Source organism: Apostichopus japonicus, chromosome 22 (assembly GCF_037975245.1).
Source record: "Apostichopus japonicus isolate 1M-3 chromosome 22, ASM3797524v1, whole genome shotgun sequence".
NCBI classification, from domain to species: Eukaryota; Metazoa; Echinodermata; class Holothuroidea; order Aspidochirotida; family Stichopodidae; genus Apostichopus; species Apostichopus japonicus.
In genome coordinates, this window is record NC_092582.1 from 15610129 (window position 1) to 15631244 (window position 21116).

At 39.7% G+C, this 21116-nt stretch overlaps 1 protein-coding gene across 3 annotated transcripts; it reads left to right on the forward strand.

The window, feature by feature from the left end:
* Positions 1-51: 51 nt before the first annotated feature.
* Positions 52-21052, forward strand: LOC139964276 (ATP-citrate synthase-like). 3 transcript variants are annotated; one of them, XM_071965747.1, is made up of 20 exons: positions 52-204; positions 1523-1642; positions 5602-5760; positions 8629-8720; positions 9117-9196; positions 9286-9416; positions 10281-10399; positions 10959-11169; positions 11735-11864; positions 12316-12422; positions 12997-13080; positions 13730-13836; positions 14519-14571; positions 15001-15116; positions 15613-15717; positions 16069-16292; positions 17601-17682; positions 17838-17948; positions 19009-19139; positions 20446-21052. In XM_071965747.1, the coding sequence occupies exons 1-20, from the start codon at positions 52-54 to the stop codon at positions 20561-20563; spliced, it is 2433 nt and encodes an 810-aa protein (XP_071821848.1). In that variant the 3' UTR covers positions 20564-21052. The 3 variants fall into 3 exon arrangements, with proteins under 3 accessions (XP_071821848.1, XP_071821849.1, XP_071821850.1); XM_071965748.1 differs by lacking the exons at positions 52-204; positions 1523-1642 and adding an exon at positions 4892-5040 and having other exon boundaries at positions 8629-8719; positions 9115-9196; XM_071965749.1 differs by lacking the exons at positions 52-204; positions 1523-1642 and adding an exon at positions 5089-5201 and having other exon boundaries at positions 8629-8719; positions 9115-9196.
* The last annotated feature ends 64 nt before the right edge of the window (positions 21053-21116 follow it).

Consider the following 21116-nt stretch of genomic DNA (forward strand, 5'->3'; position numbering starts at 1 on the left):
CTTTTTTGTCTACCATATATATTACTTTTCGATCTGGGCAGTAAATAAAAAATGTCGATTTCTGGGAGTTTAAGAGAAACTTACGGCAAACAATTACTGCATCAATATTTACATGGATTAATTGCGGACCCTCAGTGTGTGGCTGTAACAAAATGGACGAGTTCATCAGAGCTCACTGAGAAATACCCATGGATTAGCAACACGGTAAGATATTATTTTCAATATTTTGTTACTTTACTTTCAATTTTATTTTAGGGTAATTACTTTTATTTTCCAGCACGCCAAAATGCTCTCTCTGTGCCTCGAATGAGATTGTTGATACGCCACTGCATATTCCACTTATCACTTCTGTACAACTAGAAACCCTCCACCCCGGGCGGGGGGGGTGCACAGTTATTGATGGGCTTCTTGAATCGTTATTGCATTCGGCTTAATTCTTCGAAAACGCACAAAATGGCATTATGTATACTAGTGATAATGTGCGACTGGCAAAAAGAAAATTGAGAATTTACCGGATCAAGATCACCGTTCCACCTGTCTTTAAAATACCTCATAAGTGCCTGTTTTTGTTATAAAGTTTATGTACCCCCTCCCTCCCTCCCTCCCTCCCTCCCTCCCTCCCTCCCTCCCTCCCTCCCTCCCTCCCTCCCTCCCTCCCTCCCTCCCTCCCTCCCTCCCTCCCTCCCTCCCTCCCTCCCTCCCTCCCTCCCTCCCTCCCTCCCTCCCTCCCTCCCTCCCTCCCTCCCTCCCTCCCTCCCTCCCTCCCTCCCTCCCTCCCTCCCTCCCTCCCTCCCTCCCTCCCTCCCTCCCTCCCTCCCTCCCTCCCTCCCTCCCTCCCTCCCTCCCTCCCTCCCTCCCTCCCTCCCTCCCTCCCTCCCTCCCTCCCTCCCTCCCTCCCTCCCTCCCTCCCTCCCTCCCTCCCTCCCTCCCTCCCTCCCTCCCTCCCTCCCTCCCTCCCTCCCTCCCTCCCTCCCTCCCTCCCTCCCTCCCTCCCTCCCTCCCTCCCTCCCTCCCTCCCTCCCTCCCTCCCTCCCTCCCTCCCTCCCTCCCTCCCTCCCTCCCTCCCTCCCTCCCTCCCTCCCTCCCTCCCTCCCTCCCTCCCTCCCTCCCTCCCTCCCTCCCTCCCTCCCTCCCTCCCTCCCTCCCTCCCTCCCTCCCTCCCTCACTCACGTGAGGTTAAATCTTCCCAAGTTCCGCCACCTCGTTTGAAAGTTTGACAACAGTTCACTATAAAAGGTGCTTAAAATTTCAATTTTGTCCTTGTCATACGGTTTGGTGTTTTCAAGAAATTACGGTGTGGTGTTTTCAAGAAATTGCCCCAGAACAGTTGGGTTTCACATCTAAAAAAGCAATAAAAGCAAAATGGAACTGTTTAGCATGTATTGGGATTGCCGCTATGTTGAAGTTTGCTTCGACAATAAGCAGATAAAGACAAAAAGAGCCCCCCCCCCCTAATAAAAAGAATAAATATAACAAGTGCATGATACGTATATCGATTTCAATATTATTATATTATTTTCAGCGGCTGGTGGTCAAACCAGATCAGGGAGTAAAGAGACGAGGTTCTGAAGGTTTGATTAAGCTTGATGTTGATCTTAATGGCGCCCTGGAGTGGATAAAAGATATCACTGAAGACAACAAAGTAGGTTTTTTCATGAGTAGAGTGGAGGTGATTTGTCGGGGGAGGGGAGGGGAGGGTGGGGCAGGGGGGCAGGGTGGTGTGGGGGAGTGAGGAGGTGGGCGATCTACATAGTATCACAATAGTAAAACTGAATGCGAAGATGATCAGTATGATGTGTCACTTTGCTAGATATGCCTCAAAGTGGAGCTAAATATAACGATAAATATTTTTTAGTGTAATGATGATTGTCAAAGTGGGTTTTCGACCGAGTCACTCTGTTTCAAATAACCTGTAGGTATCATTTCAGTATAATACCTATTAACGTTGATATTGTATATAAACACAACGACTAAGGAAGCTATGGCCCCATCTCCACTGTCGAATGTTGGAGCAAAATGGTTCAGCCAGGGAATCGGCTTCAATGACCACAGGGCTCATAACATCCTTGATTCGCCTTTGGCCCTCCATAAAAGTTAATGCCCCAACCCTTATCAGTCGGGGAATTCGTAATCCCCCTTCCCCTCTTATGAAATCGTATGCACACCCCTTGTGAATACCATAACCTCTCCCCGACGTTAAAGGGGCACTGTAATGGCAACCAATTTAACATTTTTTTTTTGAAATAGGAAATATTAAGTTTACCAAAAATAAAATCACAAAAAATAAGGAAAAAGGAATTAAATAAAATACCCATATCTTCGTCTTACAAAAAGGCTATGAAGATGTGACTTTTGATCTACAGTTGCAAAAAAAAATCCAGCAACGATTATTTCATTAAACAACCAATTTCAGCCACCAGAATATCTCTATAATATAAAAAACCCCAAAAAACAACAACAATAGAATAGAATAGAACAGATCTGTTCAAACATATTATAATGACTTTAGGCACAAGTTCGGTCTTGACAGGTCAAAGACAAATTGAGAAATGAGTGCTTGTAAAATATCTATAGCCATTCTGGATTTCAAGATTTCAAGATGTTGAGCTTTATATTATGCTAAATCTGCGGAATGCTCCTTTAAGGCTAGCTTTACCATGACGTCGGTTCCTCGATGCAGGTATGAAAATGAATGTTAAACCATTGTTTCTAGAAATCGTCATATCTCAACGAAACCATGTCCTTTTAACATCATATAGACAACGTGAGAGCACACTTGGATGGCTTACAACACCAGTTGTCCAAGTTGAAAAATTGTAGAATTGGTAATTGATGACATGAAACTCATCTTGTCCTATTGAGTTTTGTGTTCTATTTGGGGGAGTTGCTCTATATGTGTTTTAGACTAAGTAGTCCAGTCGCTTTATAATTGATGGACATCGGATGGTTAACGGGTCATTCCTCAAGAATTAAAATTCTTATAGAAATACATTTTAGGACTGACAGCATTGCAGTTTTAGCCGTTTGTAAAAATATCAGAAGTAAGGTTGTGCCTGACAACATCCATTAAAGGTAGTCAGTATAGTCCCCTAATTATAGCATGATATAATTGTTAGAAGTTTTCAAAAAGTACTTTCCTGGAGGTCTTTACTCTCCAAAATGTTCTCATACATTTTTAAGGAACACACAAGATGACTGCAGAATTTGACCAAAGGTGACCATATTTGAATTTCTAGCATATTTAGGGCCAATACAGCATACCTTTAAGTTGATTTTGTCTACAGGAAGTTAATAAACGTTAATGTCAATACTTTTCAAATATGTGCTGGCACTTTTTTCAAAGCATTTTATTTATTGGCGCCATATTGCTTCAAACCAGCTCTCTCGTTATACGTTCTGTAACTTATTATCAGGTTAAAACAGCATATGGCTTCCAGATGGCTCAAACAGGAACTTAATTGTAATTTCTGTTGTTTAAGCTAATGAGTAAAAGCTTCAATACACACCGTATATATGTCCAGTGGCCAGTATACTAATGCAATATTTCAGAAAGTATGCACTAGAAATACAAAGTGGTTAGAGAAATCATTGACCCTTACAAAGAAAAAGCACTGGTTCCAAAATTACGGCTGGAAACGTGTGCTTACACTGAAAACCACAGGGTTTTTCCCCCGTAAAAAAAGTGTGATTTGGACACAGATTAAGACAGATTTGCCAATTTTCACTCATTGTCGCACATTACCACGAGGTGTCTCATGGGAAAAAGTGTTATCTCACAGAAGACAGGGTGGCACAGGAATCTGTGACAACCCCGGGGCAAGAAGTCCCATGCGTGGAAATGTGTGTAGTCATATACTGGCGAGGTTTTTTTTGTGGAATACAGAATTTTTCATTTCCAATTATTTTGGCTTGATTCGTCTCGGGATTACCACAGGTAGAAAACACACATTTTCACACTTTGCCACATCTCGTGTCAATCTCCACGAGTTTTGACATGGTTTAGGCACGTAGGAAAACATGTGATTTTACCTTTTGAAATTGGCTCCAAAACCGAAAGTTCATACCACACTTGTTTATGTGGGTTTTGTTTTAGAGTTTTACTTGTCATCACGTGTGAAGTTGCCAGAGCTTGTTTAAACACATGTAAGTTTGTGATGGTCATTGTAGCCTAGTATAGGAAGTGTTTATTCTTGCTAATAACATTTTGTTGTCTTTCAAAATCAGTAAACTTCAGGCCGACTTTGCGAGTGATTTTGTTGTTATAAATAAAGGATGATTAATGAATCAATGATGGGACTAACAGACACACATCACATTGTACTGATGTGTGCACCGTAAGTTGCTTTAGACTCAGGGCCCCTGCGGTCCCGAACCATGCATGGACTTCGCCCAGCTCTCAATTCCCCACTCCACCCCTCCCTCATTGCGTTATACGCCGCTCATATTTAGTGGTATACTTAAATTGCTTCTAGAAGAAAATGGTAAATACTGTATTATTGTGGAAAAAAGTGCTCGTAAAAATGATTGAGTAAATATATATTCTTTTTTACGTCATTAAAAATCAAATACACACGGTGTTCTTATGAAGAATATACGTGAAGTGCCTCGTTCTTATGCTCAAGGAAATACATCTTCTGTTGGATAAATCCCCACGATTAATAAGATGGAAATCACTTTCAGGCTAATTTACATGACAATACCAACTCTTTGATTTGTAATTTCTTTCCATTGTTGACTTAAACATGCTGAGGTAAAAACTGAAAATTCCTTAACCACTGTGTGGTATTGTTAAACAAAATAGCTAGGCATGTAATCATTGTTGGAGATCAACCAAGGATAAGTTCTCCGTTATCCGTTCCGTGCTGCATACCACGATATTCTATACAGTTCACTGTACACACGAGGATAATGGGTTTCAGTGCCGTGTGGCCGTGACGTTTTGGTTCCCGCGGGGCGGGTCACATAAAAAGTACACAAGAGGAGCAGGAAAATAAAAACTGGTTGGAAGCAAAGGGCCAGAAAGAACCTCTACTATATACGGTACCTACATTGAGCCGATTTTGCAGGGTTGGGTATATAGCATGGGCGGATTGGTTTTTTCATCGACATGATTGAAACATTTCGCTGGGCGCATATTGGGACTACCCCATGCTATTACACAACTATAATTCTGCACGGCGTTTGCTATCGCTGCATGTATAGTAAGATGATGTTGAACTAAATTGTTACAAATTTTTAATTTTAATACAATTTCCCGCTGATTATAAGCAGGAATAAATCTTAATGATAAGATTGTGCGAACCTCCAAAAAAGTGTATATGTATACAATAGAAACTATTGTTGATTGTAATTAAGCATTTAAACTTACTGAAGAACTTCTGAAAAGCTCTGATAGAAAAGAAAATTCATTTCGCACCCAGATACTTGGCTAATCGACGTTAATCTTCAACTAATTGGAATATGCCTCTTTTTATGTTTTTTTTTTGCGAAATATGAACAGTTTGAGAAATGAGTTTTGATTAAACCGTTGTTCCATTATTGTATCAGCTGCATATGATGTTATGGTAAAATGGTTTATTTGATATACAATTACGTTTCTAGGATTCATTGTATAAGCATCTGCAACAGTTTCTGTTGGAGCCATTTTTTGAGCACGAGGAGAAGGAAGAGAGGTACCTAGCAATATACACGGAGTTGGAGCATGACGTCATTCTCTTTCATAATGAAGGCGGCGTTAATATCGGCGATATTGACGAGAAGGTATACAATTTTTTACTTTTGTGAGTTACTGGGTTCTGAAAATTGTTTTTATCATCTCAGTAAGCACCATCCTTCTAGTGGGACTGAATGCCCGTTGTAAAAGAAAGGCTGAAGGCCTAAGCATATGTGTGATGACGTAAGTTATATGTTGGATTGCTTATATGCAATTTAAACAAACAAAAAGCAATTGTTCATGAATATTGGCGGTGGCTAACAAATTGCTCTAACGTGGTGATAGGCCAAATGATGATTGATTCGTTCGTTCGTTCGTCTGTTCGTTTATTGTTTCATACATACATACATACCAGGCGCGTATCCAGGATTTTCCAACCCGGGGGGCGCGAATTACTATCTAAGCGGAGCGCCACCATCGGTTGGCGCGCAGCGTACAAGAAAATTTCTTGTTTTGAAACCCCCCCAGATCACCGGAAACGGCACTTCTCGGGCTTGAAATGACCAACCAGATGTACACTTTTTGCCTGAGAACCAGGTACTTCCTAATAGTTTTTTTTTTCCATCCATAACCTTTTTGAAGTTTGTCAACCCGGCACACATCATGTTCGACCTGATGGCATCTCCTGTGGGTCTTTGCTTTTGTAGGTGATTCTACGTCGCGGCCCACAATACCCGTCAGCCCCACTTTTCAAGGTTTTAAGCCCCATATTTGTTCAGAATTTGAAAATTCACATTTCTCGTGAATAAACTGACTTGAAAACATACCCATAATCTTGTACAAAATTTCATCTATGGACAACCAATATAGAAAAACTTCCTTCAACCCCTAACAGACCGGTCAAAATTGCACGAGTAGAGGGAAGTGTGATGCAGAATGTTGGTCAGAAATTTTCTAAAATTCCGACACAGTTAATTTATTGGTGTACAAACATTAAAACCTCTTATAACGGCTATTATAAAACTTGGTTGAAGGAAATGAAAAAATAGCAGATATTTCCTTCAACCGAACACTACACACATAGGCGTAGGAGGCGCGGCGGCAGTGGCGGAGCTAGGGGTATTGGTCAGGAGTGGCGAGAATGGTCTGTAGGAGCGCTTTCGACACTATCTAAGCGGAGCGCCACCACTGGTTGGCGCGTAGCGTACAGAAAATTTTTGAATAAATACACTCCCTAGATCGCCGGAAATGACCCTTTCCGGGCCTGGCTAATTTGCAGATAAACGAAGAATAAGGTGCCATCGCCAAATTACACCAACAAAATGTGAGAAATGTCAATAAGTAGATGAGAGCGCAATAAAAAAGTTAATAATCTAGAATAAGTAAAAAGTGGTAAAGAGCTGAAAAAGGCGCCAGCAGTCCATTTGAGTCCGTCAGGGGGGCATCCACCCCCCCCCCCCCGACCGTATGGACGCTCCGCCACTGCGCGGCGGGGGTGCAGCCCCTAATTCGCCATTACTAATGTAAAAGAGAGTTTTGACATAATTGGACCTCCATGCTTTTTATACATCTACATGAGACATGTCGTTGTTTACATTAGCATCCCGCGAAATACTGCGCAATTTGAACGGACCGTACGGTACATGATGGCATGCGATGTAATAATCGATGCTTGCTTATATGATATTGACATGAACACGTTGAACGCGCGCTTAGCGCGCGAAAATTTTTGGTTATTTTTTCAGGCAAGTCGGACAGTTTTGAGGCTTTTCATCCTGGAACGCCATTTTCATGCTCACTGATATGATGTGATATCTGCTGTTTGCGTTACAAATTCGAACAGGCGCGTAGCGAGGAATTTGCCAAGGGAGGGGCGAAGCCTGTAGGCAAATTATCTAAGCGTAGCGCCACCATAGGTTGGCGCGAAGCGTACAAGAAAATTTTGGCCGAAAATGCCTCCCAGATCGCTGGAAATGGCACTACCCAGGACCATTTGTTAGTGCGAAGCGTACAAGCAAATTTTGGCCGAAAATGTCTCCCAGATCGCTGGAAATGACACTTCCCAGGCCTTGTAAGTTGCCTCTAAGCACTTTCTATTTTGAAATTACTTAGCGATATCATTTAAAAACAATGCTGAATGGGGGGGGGCGGGCGGTCGCCCCCATCCCAAAATGCGTCATGTTCCCCGACGACACGGTCGAGTTCGAGACCAGCCACAGTTGGTTTCATAGCACAATTCTACACACGCGTTATGATAAACCATATATAGTACATATATAGATCATTAGTGAGAGAGGAAAATGGAAACGTCAAAAAATGGAGTTGTCGGTGTAAGGGGTAGGGTGAGTCACACTTTTACGAAATCATTGATCCGTCACTGGCTACCCTGATGTCACTGTTCCTCTTTCTCTCCCCGGTGTCTTCGCGTTTTTCTTTTACTCCCTCCTTTTCTCCTTCTTCTCTCTTTCTTCTTTTTCTTTTCCCTTCCTTCCTCTCCTCCTCCTCTTTTTTCCCCTCTTTTTTCCTTTTTTTTTCTCTTTTTTTTCTCTCCTCTTTTTCTTACCCGGGGGGCGCGCGCCCCCAACGCCCCCCCCTGGATACGCACCTGCATACAAACACACATACACACGCACACATACGTGCTTATTTATATGCACGCCTATGTACGCTTTTGTATAAATAGAGCACTAAACTTTATCACATGTAGGAAACATGTATATTAGCAAACTTGGAAAGTCGTTCAATAATGCACATCGTAGTCTGTAGATCCGATAGAAAATCGTCTTGTTATCAAAGGATATATTAGAAGGAATTGCATTGTTTTGTTCATAAAGAAATGTGTTTTCTTTCGGATATGCCTTTACAGTTATCTCAACTGTAATTATAAGGTAGGGGAAGTTGTGATGGTATCCCCTATGTGATGCAGCAACATACAAGTGTGGGATGACTACTATATTACTATTCTTCTTTCACAGGGGTCACATGTTCGAATTCCCTTAAACCGAACTGTCAAAGAAGAGGAGATTCAGCATGCCTTACTTCTTGGAGTGCCAAAGAGGCAAAAAAGGTACACATTGGATCTGTCAAGTAGCTAGGCTAAGGAAGGGTGCGATGAGCAAGCTTTTTAAGAAAACATGCAGCATTGTGACTTGTTGACTTTGATAAACTTTTCAATGATATTTGACAATAAAATCGCATGACAATATAGGCCATTAAATAGCCACCTTTCATAATGACAATAAAATGTTTTGTCTTTTGCATGTGATTAATTAAATTTAGTGTTTGGGGCGACGAAATGTTGAGAATTAAATTTAACGGCTTGATGAGGTGTCAGAAAATTACCTTTCTGACCCTCCTCCCTCTTGCCTTCTCCCTCCGAAGAGAAAAGGGAAAAATGACCGACATTTCAAGCCAACTAATTCGTTTTTAACATTAATTGTTATTATCCGGATTTTCTCAACAGTCAGATTGCACATTTCATCAAAGAGTTATTTGGTCTGTACCGTGAACTACACTTCACTTACTTGGAGATTAATCCTTTTGGTAAGTCTAGAAATTTCTCTTTCTTCTTTTCTCGTTTTCCCGGGAAAATGAAAATAGTTTTCATTGACATCCGTATCTTGTATTTTCAGTTGTCAAGGAGAAAGTTCACGTTTTAGATCTTGCTGCCAACTTAGACTTAAGCGCCCAGCCGCTTTGTCAAGTAAAATGGGGAGACGATGTTGCTTGGACCAAGAAGCTTGGGAGGGACCAACTGGAGCAGGTAAGTTTTCATCAGACAATTTAACTCTAAAACGTTTTGATATTAATATGATCCTGTTGGTTATGCGCAATAGTACTTGGAGGTGTGGGAACGGGGGGGGGGGGGCGAAGCTGATAGGACAGTGGCCCATATATTCAACATCACGCTATTTGCTCGACCATGTATGGTAGATATGAAATGTATGCTATAGCAAGATATATATTTGTGGGCTGCATTGGTCTCGACGGTGCTCATTCTCACAGGGAATTAGATTTCTAACAGAAAGTGTTTCGATGCTTATGTTCAGATAAACCTCTAACAAAAAAACACCATAATGTACTGACTGACGTAAATGAACGGTCTGGTAAGAAAAATATGTTAGCTAGCTTCCATTGATGTAGATTTATATCAAGCCTTAAAGGCAGATCTCCATAAACCAATTTCTCCTGTTATAGTAAGAAGCCATCTTCTTTAGATATCACTTAAACAAGCCCTCCCGCTGCCTCTGTGTGCAGAGTGTGTTTGTTTTTTTCTTCCATTATGTTTGTGTTTTTGTACAAATTAATTTGTTTATTGCATTGACTTGCTTCCTCACTTACCTTACTCCACTCAAACCATGCACGCCTCTGTCTGCCTAACCTGCACAAATTTTACCTCTGCGCCATCACCGAACTTCTTCCGTAAATACCCCCTCCCACAAAAATGTTGGTTTTCATGTTTTATTATAAAATAAACTACCAAAAAAAAAAATAACACCTGATGTTGTGGATTTTATATAATAATTATATACTACTCACACATGTAATAGTTAATTCTTTGCTTTCTTGTTGTTTTATAATTAATTTACCTTATTAATTTGATCACGTGGTGTCTTCCATATCACAGGAAAAGACAATCAGTGACATAGATCGTGTCTCCATCGCGAATTTGAAACTGACCCTGTTGAACAAGAAAGGTCGTATCTGGACTGCCATTAGTGGAGGAGGCATCTCGCTACTCTTAGGGTAAGGTATTAAACCTTAAAGTCTTCTATCAGCTGGGCATACAAAGACACAGAATGGTTTCCAATAGCGTAACTCATTGGTCCTGTGATTTTGTCTAATTGGCGCAGCTTTAAGTTTAATGGAATAGATCAAATGAACAGACTGAAATGGGACCCAGAAGTGTTGCAATTGCCGGCCCGAAGCGTCAAAACGCCGCGTCAAAATCATAGCTATACAAATATTGAGGGGGCACGTCTGAATCCCCTCCCTACTCACGTCAGTGTTGGCTTTCCTGGAAGGTTTTCGTGTCCTCCGACAGCAGTTAATCCAAGGGAAACCACAACTTAAATGCTCAGTTATTGACCTAGACGGTGGTATGGTGTATAAATCGTTGAAAAACAAACATGTGTTTCAAAGAATATATTAGAATCTAATCTTAAATGATTGTAATCGTTCTTTGGTTTGGGAGTTACCGTAATATTTTGAACTAAACCAATTTTGAGTAAAGCTCAGCACGGATTTTTGTTCATTTTTCATTGCCAATGTAATCGTTATCTTTCTTTTGTTTTTGCTGCATTAGCGACACTATGAAGGAGATGGAATGCCTGGATGAACTAGCTTGTTACTCACAGTTCTCTGGGCCAGTCCCAGCTCCGGAAATTTACGAGTTTTTCAAAGCTATTCTAGAGTTGATGTTGCAGGAGAAGTCGGAGAATGGCAAAGTTTTGTTTACCGGCAGTCAGGCTCTGGATGTGGTTACGATGATAAAACTAAAAAAGATGCAGGGAGAGGTAAGCTCATTGGAACGCAATATATTTTTTACAGAGGGGTCCACTGTAGGGGGAACCAGTATAAATCCGTGAGGGTGGGGTGTGGGCCTGACAAGAGGGGCATGTATTTAAGGTAAAAGGAAATATAGACGAAATGAAGTGTTAACGTATTTCATAGATCGGTGAAGGTAGGTGCTCTTTAGTTCACAGACAAGTTCCGAGGGATTGGAATATACTGGAGTCTCCTCTTGGAATTGCAGGTTTTGCCAGAAATGGTCATACTAAAAGGTGTAAACATTCATCTAGGTACACTTTAAATCGTTAGCTATAGAAGAAGCTTGTGTGAGATGACATTTGCTCACATCACAAATAAAGAAGGAAAAAGAGGAATTGGGTAGATCTTGTCAATAAGAAGAAATAATGGAATCTTGCGAAAATTTTCTTGTGAATGTTGACATTTGCATAATCGGTGCAATAGACTTCTTATCCGTTTGTTTACGCAGTGATTTCCAAATAACAACACTAAACATTTCTGTTTGTCAAACTTGAACTCATCCATCTATCGTTTTTCTTCTTTTCTTCAAAGGGTATGTTCAGAGTTCTCGATGAATACAAGGAAAGAATGAGGGAAGCAAACATCTCGATAATCATTAGATCCACCGTCGGAGTAGTCAGTTCAAAGAATGACAAAGTTCCTGATGAACTCTTCAACTTCGGTAAGCGCTCACGGGGAAACTGTTATGAATCAATTCACTGGATAGTTGTCTGGGGGGGGGGGAGGGATGGGGGTAGTAGGGAAGGGGTGAGCGGGCTAGAATAGATTAAGTTAGGGATGAAGGAATGTGTTAGAAGGTATAGCCTACTTTTTAAGGGAGAAGAAGAAACATGCTATTCTTATTTATAGACTGGTTAAAACGGAGCAACACCTCATCTCAATACGGTTAGCATAATAAATTGAAGGGAACTTGCAATTAATATACACCACAAAAATCTTTTGTTTTTACAGGGTTTTGGAACCTTTAGACACAAATATTTATCATTTGCAGTTACAAAAATTGATGAATGTAACGTACCCTAATGAATCATTTAAACTTAGTATGAACTTCAGACGTTCATTCTTTGCGATAATTTTCATCGAAACATCTTGTAACCCTTATCTCTTCATAGGAATACCGATATACATCTTTGGTGGTGACGTTCCCGTAAAAGAACTAGTACATTTTGCATTACGGCAAAAAACCGTCCCTTTGAATGAACCTCGAATCTGTCGCACGGTTTGTATTAAACTTATCTGTACATTAAATTTTTTTGTTCTGTTCTGTTGTAACAAAAGGGACACCCCCAACCGTACCGGCCTCGGTTTGAAATTTTTCAAACGAGACTTTACTAACCAACCGAACTAAGATTATATATGTAAAAAGCTGTTCGAACGATAACTCTTCGAGTTGTTTGTTCACTTCGTAATCGAAATGAATTTATAATATGGATTACATTTGTTGTCCAGAAACTTTGTGGATAGCATAGCGAAGTCTGAATATTACACCCATTCACCATGTTATGTCATCCAACGGGTGGGGTGGGGGTCAAGGATTTAAACTTTGGTGAATTGGAGGGTACTATATTTTGCAACTTAAGAAATTTCGAATGCTATGGAATGTTATGTCTTAACACATATACATGTTACCTGTATCTATTTATGTACTTTGTAGTAGGATTTTTTAATATTTTGTCTGTCACTGGGGAGTGGGGAGGGATGAATTCCTGATTTTATTCTAGGGGGAATTTAAGTCCCCATTTGGTCTAAACTCAGTCTGTCTCATTAACTTCATCTTATCTTTGTTGTATCAGATGGATATTCCATCAAATTCAGGTCGAGTGTCCCTCCCTAAAATAAACAGTCCTGAAGAACTTTTGTTTACAAGAGAGACAATGGTAAGTTTAGTAAATGTTGCTATGATTACTTGTCGACGATTGAAATAACAAATATGTTAATTTAATATTCGTATTGAATATGCATTCTTTTTTTTTAAACAAAACGGGATGAATTGTCAGAAGATATATACATTTTCAATTGGTTTCAATTGATAACTACATTAGTACAATGTATATGCAATGAGTAAACTTTCGTCCAAAGCGAAAGTTTCACTGTGTTTAATATGGTACATGTAAATATAATTCAAGCCTTCATGATATCCTTTACATGTATGGAGTATAACTGTTGATATTGCATTATTATGATGTATGCTTGTCAGAGGGCTAACTAAATATGACCGTAATGGATCAAACATAACACAAGAGGATTAAACAAGAAAATTAAACGAAAAGGTTGTGATGAACGTATAGCTCTCTCATAGGTTGTAACAAAACATTACCATTTTCTAATTTCTGTGCAATGTAGAGTTGTCTTTCTTATGAAGAAGTCAGTAGATGTGCTGTTTCGCCTTTTAGTGGATTACTATTTACCTAACACATAGTCTGTACGGACAAAACTGTGCCTAGCTTTTTAGTGTGGAATTACTAGACTATGGTTGATGGCCTAATGGTTTGGCAACAATGTTAATGCCTTGTTTTTGTTTTTCAGATTGTTGCCGTGGGGATGATCCCGCCAGCGATTCAAGGAATCCTGGACTATGATTTCATCTGTCAAAAGAAGCGACATATGATTGCTGCTATAGTAAGACCTGGCTGGTAGGTCTTTAATCAAAATGATTTACAAAACTTCTGTGCTGCTTTCTTTTGCTCACATAAATGAGACATGGACACAGAATGAGTGCGTTGTTTATCTTAGATGCATTTGGAATTCCTCAAGTTTGTTTGACAAACGGCAAGGAGTAATCAAATCATGCGCTTTGCATGCAACAAATATTTTTAAAATATATTGTTCCATTGGGGTTACAATGTTGTTACATTTGCATTCGCCCTATACCGCCTTATATACCGGCCTAATTTAATTTCATCATTTTCTTCATTGCATTGGAAACCTTTCCCTTTATGAAAAGTAATTCCTTCAAATTCCTTCGAAGTTAAGATTTGCTTGCTTGACATTGGGGTTATTAGATACTCCCGCAAAGTCAGTCCACGCAGTCGTCATAAAAAAACTTTGCCCACAATTACCCTTTCCTAACAACTTCCGAACGATAATTATGAAGTATGGGCTGATGGTAAAAGTTTGTGCAGTTATATACAATATTTTAGGGAATGTGAATAATTTGCATGTAAAATGTCAATATTAAAATTTCGACTATATACTCTAGTTTAATACTAAAATACTTCTTTTTGTAAAATAACAATCCTGGCTTCAAGGGGTATGTCCTAAATGAATTTTACGTAATTTAACCTACAACTTACTTGACTTAATTTCGTTCTATAGTAAACATCAGGAGGAACAATATTCTTGGGGTTCTGGTAAAGTTTCAATTCCAGGTAAATTTCATCCATCTGCATTTTCTAATATATTTTTCTGAAGAACTAAAACAAATATTAAATGGAATGTGATGTTAAATGTGTCCTGCACTGACTTACCTGGTTGTTTCCATATTAGAAATGGTCGACGTTTCAAGAAGCGCCGAATTGTATCTTGAATTTGACCCATTTTTCGCTTGTCCTCTGTTCCTGTCTTTTCATACTCGTTGTAAACAACTGAATCGATAATGTTTAAGCAGGTATTCAAATAATGTTTAATGTAAACAAAGATTTCTAGAGGTTAAATTTGAGTCTCGAATTCCATGAATGAAGAAAGTCTTATTGATAAGATACTTGTATCTGTAACTGCTGCACACTTAGCTAGTTAATGCAAGAAAAATTAAATTTATTTTGATGTAATTTCTGTTTTTTGCTTCACTCCGTTTGTAGTATTCCATGACGTGGATCGTGCACTGGATTCTCATCCCGAAGCTAGTGTTGTAGCCAATGCAGCCCCTGGACCTTATGCCTATAAAGTGGCATGGATGGCTCTACAGAAACCTCAGGTGAATAGTCTGAGAATGAGAAACAGTTCTACCAGAAGATGAGCTGTTAGTTTAGTTTAGTAGAAAAAAAGGATCAGGAGGGACACTCAAGTCCCCATCAAGGACCCTATAGGAGAGAAAAAAATGAAGACACAAACACTCAGACCCGATTACAATCCTTAAAGTGCTTGTCCACAGCATTCTTAAACCCATTCACACTACTTGTGAGCTTACTTTTCCATGCTTACTTTTACTGCTAAGTTTGAAGTTACTGATGTCACTCCTTTCTTATATACCTGCCTTCACTTAACAATTTTTTTTAATTAGCCTAAATATGTTGGTTACATCTAATCACCGCGACCATTCATTGCAGCACTTAAATATCTAACTGTTAGTACTTGAGTACATTTTTTCGTACTCAGAACTTTGTAATCGCATTATAAGTCTACCCTAAAAACCCCAGCATGAACAAACATCGCAATTCATGAATGATGGATGTTTTTTATTTCCCAAATAGGTCCGAGCAATGATCCTGATGGTTGGAGAAATCCCCATTCAACAGATCAGAGAGCTAATCCTTCTAGCCAGACAAAAAAACGTGATGATTATCGGTCCTACAGTGGTGAGTAAATACATTAGGTATTTGTTGAGTGTTTTTTCTTTTTCTATTTCATTACTCTTATTCGTTTAGCGTCTCTCGTCAGATGTCCACTTACTTCATGACCAAGCAATTGCGAAAAAAAAATCAAAATATATTGAACACGTGGCCTAGTTGAGGTGTGTAGGAAATTGGGTCTGCACGTCCCCAAGTAATAATAAACTAACAAAGTGAATGTACAAAAATAAAAATTGTATGTTTCTAGTTGTAATCTTGGTTATTGATGGTGTCCTTAATTCTTTACCATGCAGAAGGTGTGTGTATGTTATATAAACTCTGTAAAAATGAGAACCTTATGTCATTTAATTTCATCAGCCGAAGCATCGTTTACAAGTGAATGTTCTTAAACCAGGCGTATTCCGGTGCAATCTACTGGGCGACATAGGAGGACCCATGTTGGACGTCGTTGATCTTAAACTCTATCGACCAGGAAGTGTGGTTATGCTCTCCAAATCTGGTGGTCTCTCAACTGAACTGTGTGTTGCAATCGCTAGGAATTCGGACGGCTTGTATTTATGTTTGTCTCTGGGTGGAGGAAGGTAAGTGGGAGAGACTCTCTCCATACGACTCGACGGTTTACCATTCCCCTAGGGCAGAGGTTCCTTAACTGGGGTGCATGAACCCCCAGGGGTAGCGTGAGTCCATCCCAGGGGGTTCGTGAGACGTTTCTGAGAGTCAAAACTAGAGTACTCTTTGTTGAACTAAAATCTGATATATAATATTGATATAATTTAGTAATGTACAAAAATCGTACCCATCGAACTCTTTTCGCGTTCCATACGCATCTGTTTCCATAGTAGTACCGTACCGTGCATGTGATTAATAACTGAATTATGAAACGGACACAGGCCGCATGACTTTGGTGTATTTGCTGTACGCATCACAGTACGTCGTGAAGATAAAGAGCTGAGAAATTAAGTAACTGAAAGGTTGGCCAAAGTAATTATTATTATTTGGAAATTCCAGATGACCTCCATTTTACCCGACACAAAGCAAAGTTAGCATAAATTAGGATAAATTCATGCTTGAAAATTGCGTGAAACACGTAGTCACTAGCCTGTTTTGACATGATATACCATCGTGTGTGATGGGTGTTCGATGCCTAATACAATTCGTGATCTGATCTTGAAGTTTCCAAATAAATATTTGTTAATCTCTTGTTTTTTCATTACAATATTACACTATGAACTTTTACGAAGCAATGTATAATATAATAATGACTCAGATCGCGTCTCGAAAAAATGGGGGGGGGGGGTTCGTGGGGGATAAAGTTAGGGAAACCCTGCCCTAAGGTTTGTTCAAAATTCGAGTATCAAAGTTTTATGCTGCTAGGCAAGTTTGTCTCCACTCTCTCACCTGCCTCTGAGAAAGAAACTATGCCTAGCAATCGTAAAAACTTCCCTGCGAATATAATTTAAATGGTGTCTCATCCCACATCACGTTCTTTCCCTCTTCTACACAGGGATTTATGGAGTATATATAACAGCAAGTTTGTGTTCCTTCTTATGTCTTGCCTATGTATGGACAACGAACAAATCGTACTTTTAGATATCATCGCGGTATCTGTGGGATAACAAACCAAAGTTTACAAGAACAAATGGCAACTACCCCACCTTATCCTATCTGTATTAAAAATGGCAGGACAGCTATGACACATTATATCACGGCCCTCGTGTAATTGTTCAGAATAATAGGAAAAATCCAGATAAAATGTTTCAGCCTCATCATAGGTCACTTCTTATAACTGTTCCTGCGCATAGCCTTGAATGAATGAGAAAACCATGAGATCGTTCATCAAATGAAGATCACATTTGACACTAATGATTCTTTCTTTCTCCTTTCCATAGATTCACAGGATCTGGCTTCATGGATCATATAAAATATCTCCATGACAACCCAGCTGTTAGCATGTTTCTACTTATTGGTGAGGTAATGTATTTTGTGACATACATATCAATACTATGTACCAGGTTCATGACAGAACCGCTCAAATTCATAATAATTTAGGTCTATGCGACTTGTCAGTGGTATGAAACAAAATACATCTTCTTTGTATAAAACCTTGTCCCCTGTGTTCTCCTCAGGTTGGTGGACAAGATGAATATGAGGTTTGTGATGCAATCAGAAACGGGTCGATAACGAAACCGGTGATAGCTTATTGTATAGGTGCAAGCGTTTCTCACTTCCAAGATCAGGTAACACCTACATTTTTTTATCTCGAGTTGAGGGAAGCATTGGCCATCAGCTATTTCATCTATTCGTGATGACAGGTCTTGTGTTGCTGCCTCTGCCAGTCTGTTTAGACTTAGGCAATGCCAATATTTTTCGGGGTTGAATACTTATTTAATATCATAGTTAGGCGTCAATTTAAAGTCTCAGTACTTGTTTGGCAAATTTAAACCTCGACATTTCCAGCTTACTGCACTAATAGCTTAATGAAAATGACACCTATCTATGCAATTTTCATGTCAATATTCATTATTTTTTATTTAGTTATTGAGTTATTTTGAGCTGAATTCGCTCAAACAAAATTCGCAAGCCCCGCCCAACAGATCATGCTCCAATCAAATCTCTCTGTTTTTTTTACGGCCATTAGGCCTAGGACTTTCAATTTCGTGGCTAGTCTGTGTTAGGTCCCTTTTCTTGAATAGTATCTTTCTCTCGGCCTTACCGATGTAGCTTGCGAAATTGTGTCATTTCCTTCCATTGCAATGACTGAACAAGTGTTTCCTCTAGGGAATTAGGTAAAACAAAGTAGACGATACGAGTTTATACGATTGCGTTAAAATCTTGATCGGGCCGCATGTGTAGACTATTTTGTTTACATTTGTGTAATGAACATGCTGATATGGGCGGTCGCAGTGATTTTACGGTAAATCGTTCGCTCCATAAGGGCAAAAGGAAATAAATGTCTTTCTTTCGATTGCGACAGCCTTTCTCCATTAAACCCATCTGGTTAGAGTGTATTTAGAATAAGAAATATTGAAACTACTTCCGAATTTTGTTTTCCGAAATTTCATCAACAAACAGGTATTTAGACTTTAAAAGGGATATCCAAACGAACGTCCACGACATGTATCATTTTACAAACGTTTTGTTTCGTCATGTTTTCATCTTGTTGAAAGTCTCCCTCATTCCACCATATCTCGAATAAGGGCTATAGATCAATAAACTTTGAATATATTTACCGAGGAATTTTTTTATTTTTATGCCGACTTAATTAGATGAACACTATTTTTAAACTTTTTTGTTCAGCCTGCTTTTTTCGGCCACACCGGAGGTGGTATTGATATGGAGAAGGAAGACGCTAGTGTGAAGAACCAGGCCTTGAAAGATGCAGGAGCTTTGGTCCCGGATTGCTTCGATGGTATCGCTGATAAAATAGGGTATGAATTAAGCTCATTGAAGACTCGCCCCAAACCGCGTGCGGCCATCTGAAAAAGTTAACTTACCGTTGCTTGCTAGTGACGTTTTGTTCGTGTCGCTACAAAATGCAGACAGTAATGAAACGTGATACCTTGTTATCTTTTATCTAGACCTGAGATGTCCATCGCTGCTATGTACACTGTGTTGTCGGAATTGACCGTAGCTGCATGTATTGACTGTGCACTGAGTCTAATTACCGACGGTAGCAAGCTGTGTGTGTATTTTTTTGGATCGATGGTGGTGTCTAAAATTTCTGTTACCATGGGCGGCGATCCTGGGGGGGGGGGGGGATATATCCCCCCATGAAAATGGGTGGAGGGGATGTAATACACCATATCCCCCCCACCAAATGCCAGGGATAAGAATATTTTCATGCCTACATTTATGCATCATCGTGAATGTACGGCTCTTTTTTAGCTTCATATCTCGCCTACCATAAACACAGTATTATCTTTTCAAATAAACCGTCTTTATAAAGCAAGAATAGTTGACTGTAGGCTTCATTGGACCTAGAAACAACAAAATGTATTATTGCGCCCACGGTATTGATATAGTACATATATGCACCCTCATAGTATTCATATAGGCCCTTTAGTAGGCCTACACACGTACATGTTCCCTCGAACAGCTGAGAATCTCATGTTACCAGGGTAATGCTTAATACACGTTTCACCTGGATGCCCTAGCAATCGGTACCTAGGAATGTAACTATGTGTAATTGTGTATTGCATGTGTATAGGCCTATAATAGCCTGCATGAGGCCATTTTCTTCATCGAATAATATAAAAGAGCTCTCGAACATTCTAACGTAGCGCCTGAAACAAGATTGACAGGGGCAATTTACCAAAATAACACCAGAAATTGAAGAAAAAAAAAATTGGATCCTGATTATGAGATATTTCGGACATGATATCCCTATTTTAAAGTTGGGTATATGCCGCTTGGAAACCTCGGGAAGTGCCGTTTCCGGCCATCTAGAGGGTTTGTAAATCCCAAAATTTTCTTGTACGCTTCGCGCCAACTCATGGTGGCGCTACGCTTAGATAGTCAACAAGGTCATATCCCCCCCCCCCCACTCAGAAGTACGGATCGCCGCCCATGTCTGTTACACATCATTCGAAACTAGGTCAGATTACCGGCATTAGACGTTTCTTTCTGCGCGAGTCTTCACACCCTTTAATCTAAGAACTAACAGCAAAAGTATCAAATTTTTCTAACAGTACTTTCGGTAATAAGAGGGACGTTTTCCATTTTATTTTGTTGCAGTGAGGTTTTTGACAAGTTAGTCAAAGATGATAAAATCAACCCAACATATTCTGCAGAAGCGGCACCGACCATTCCAAAAAACATGAAGGCATCTTATCGACCACCAGCAGTTCTGTAATCTTGAAAAATTACTTATAGTAAAATAGTAAGATGCATTGGGTTGGAGGAAGGTAATTTATTTAAATATTTATAGAAAAAAAAACTTGCAAGGAGTTACAATTTTCAATATATTACAGTCAAAATATAAATAGACAGGCGTTTTCCATTCCTCTTTTGGAAGGAATATTTTTATCAAAACTCCATGTCTTCGTCGGGTTGCACTGCCTCGTAAGATTATGACGAAACGTGTAGTGCAACTCATCCTCAGTCTGTTCTTCAAACAGGTTGTGTACCGCATAAGTCATATTTACATAGGTGTTACACAGAAGCTGCTATTCTCATGCAGTTCCAAATCACGACAGAGAACTTCAGAATGTGGTTTTGCATTTCAAGTAACTTTCCCGTGTTTTTTTTTCTTCATAAAGATCAGCTTAACCAGTAGATGGGCTTCCATGTGTGTGAATTGTTACATCTCTATGTTCCGACGTCTCTTTGTTCCGACAATATGCAATAATTTTTTTTGACCAACAATTTTTCTGACCATTTTTTTTTGGACCAACATGTTTTCTGAC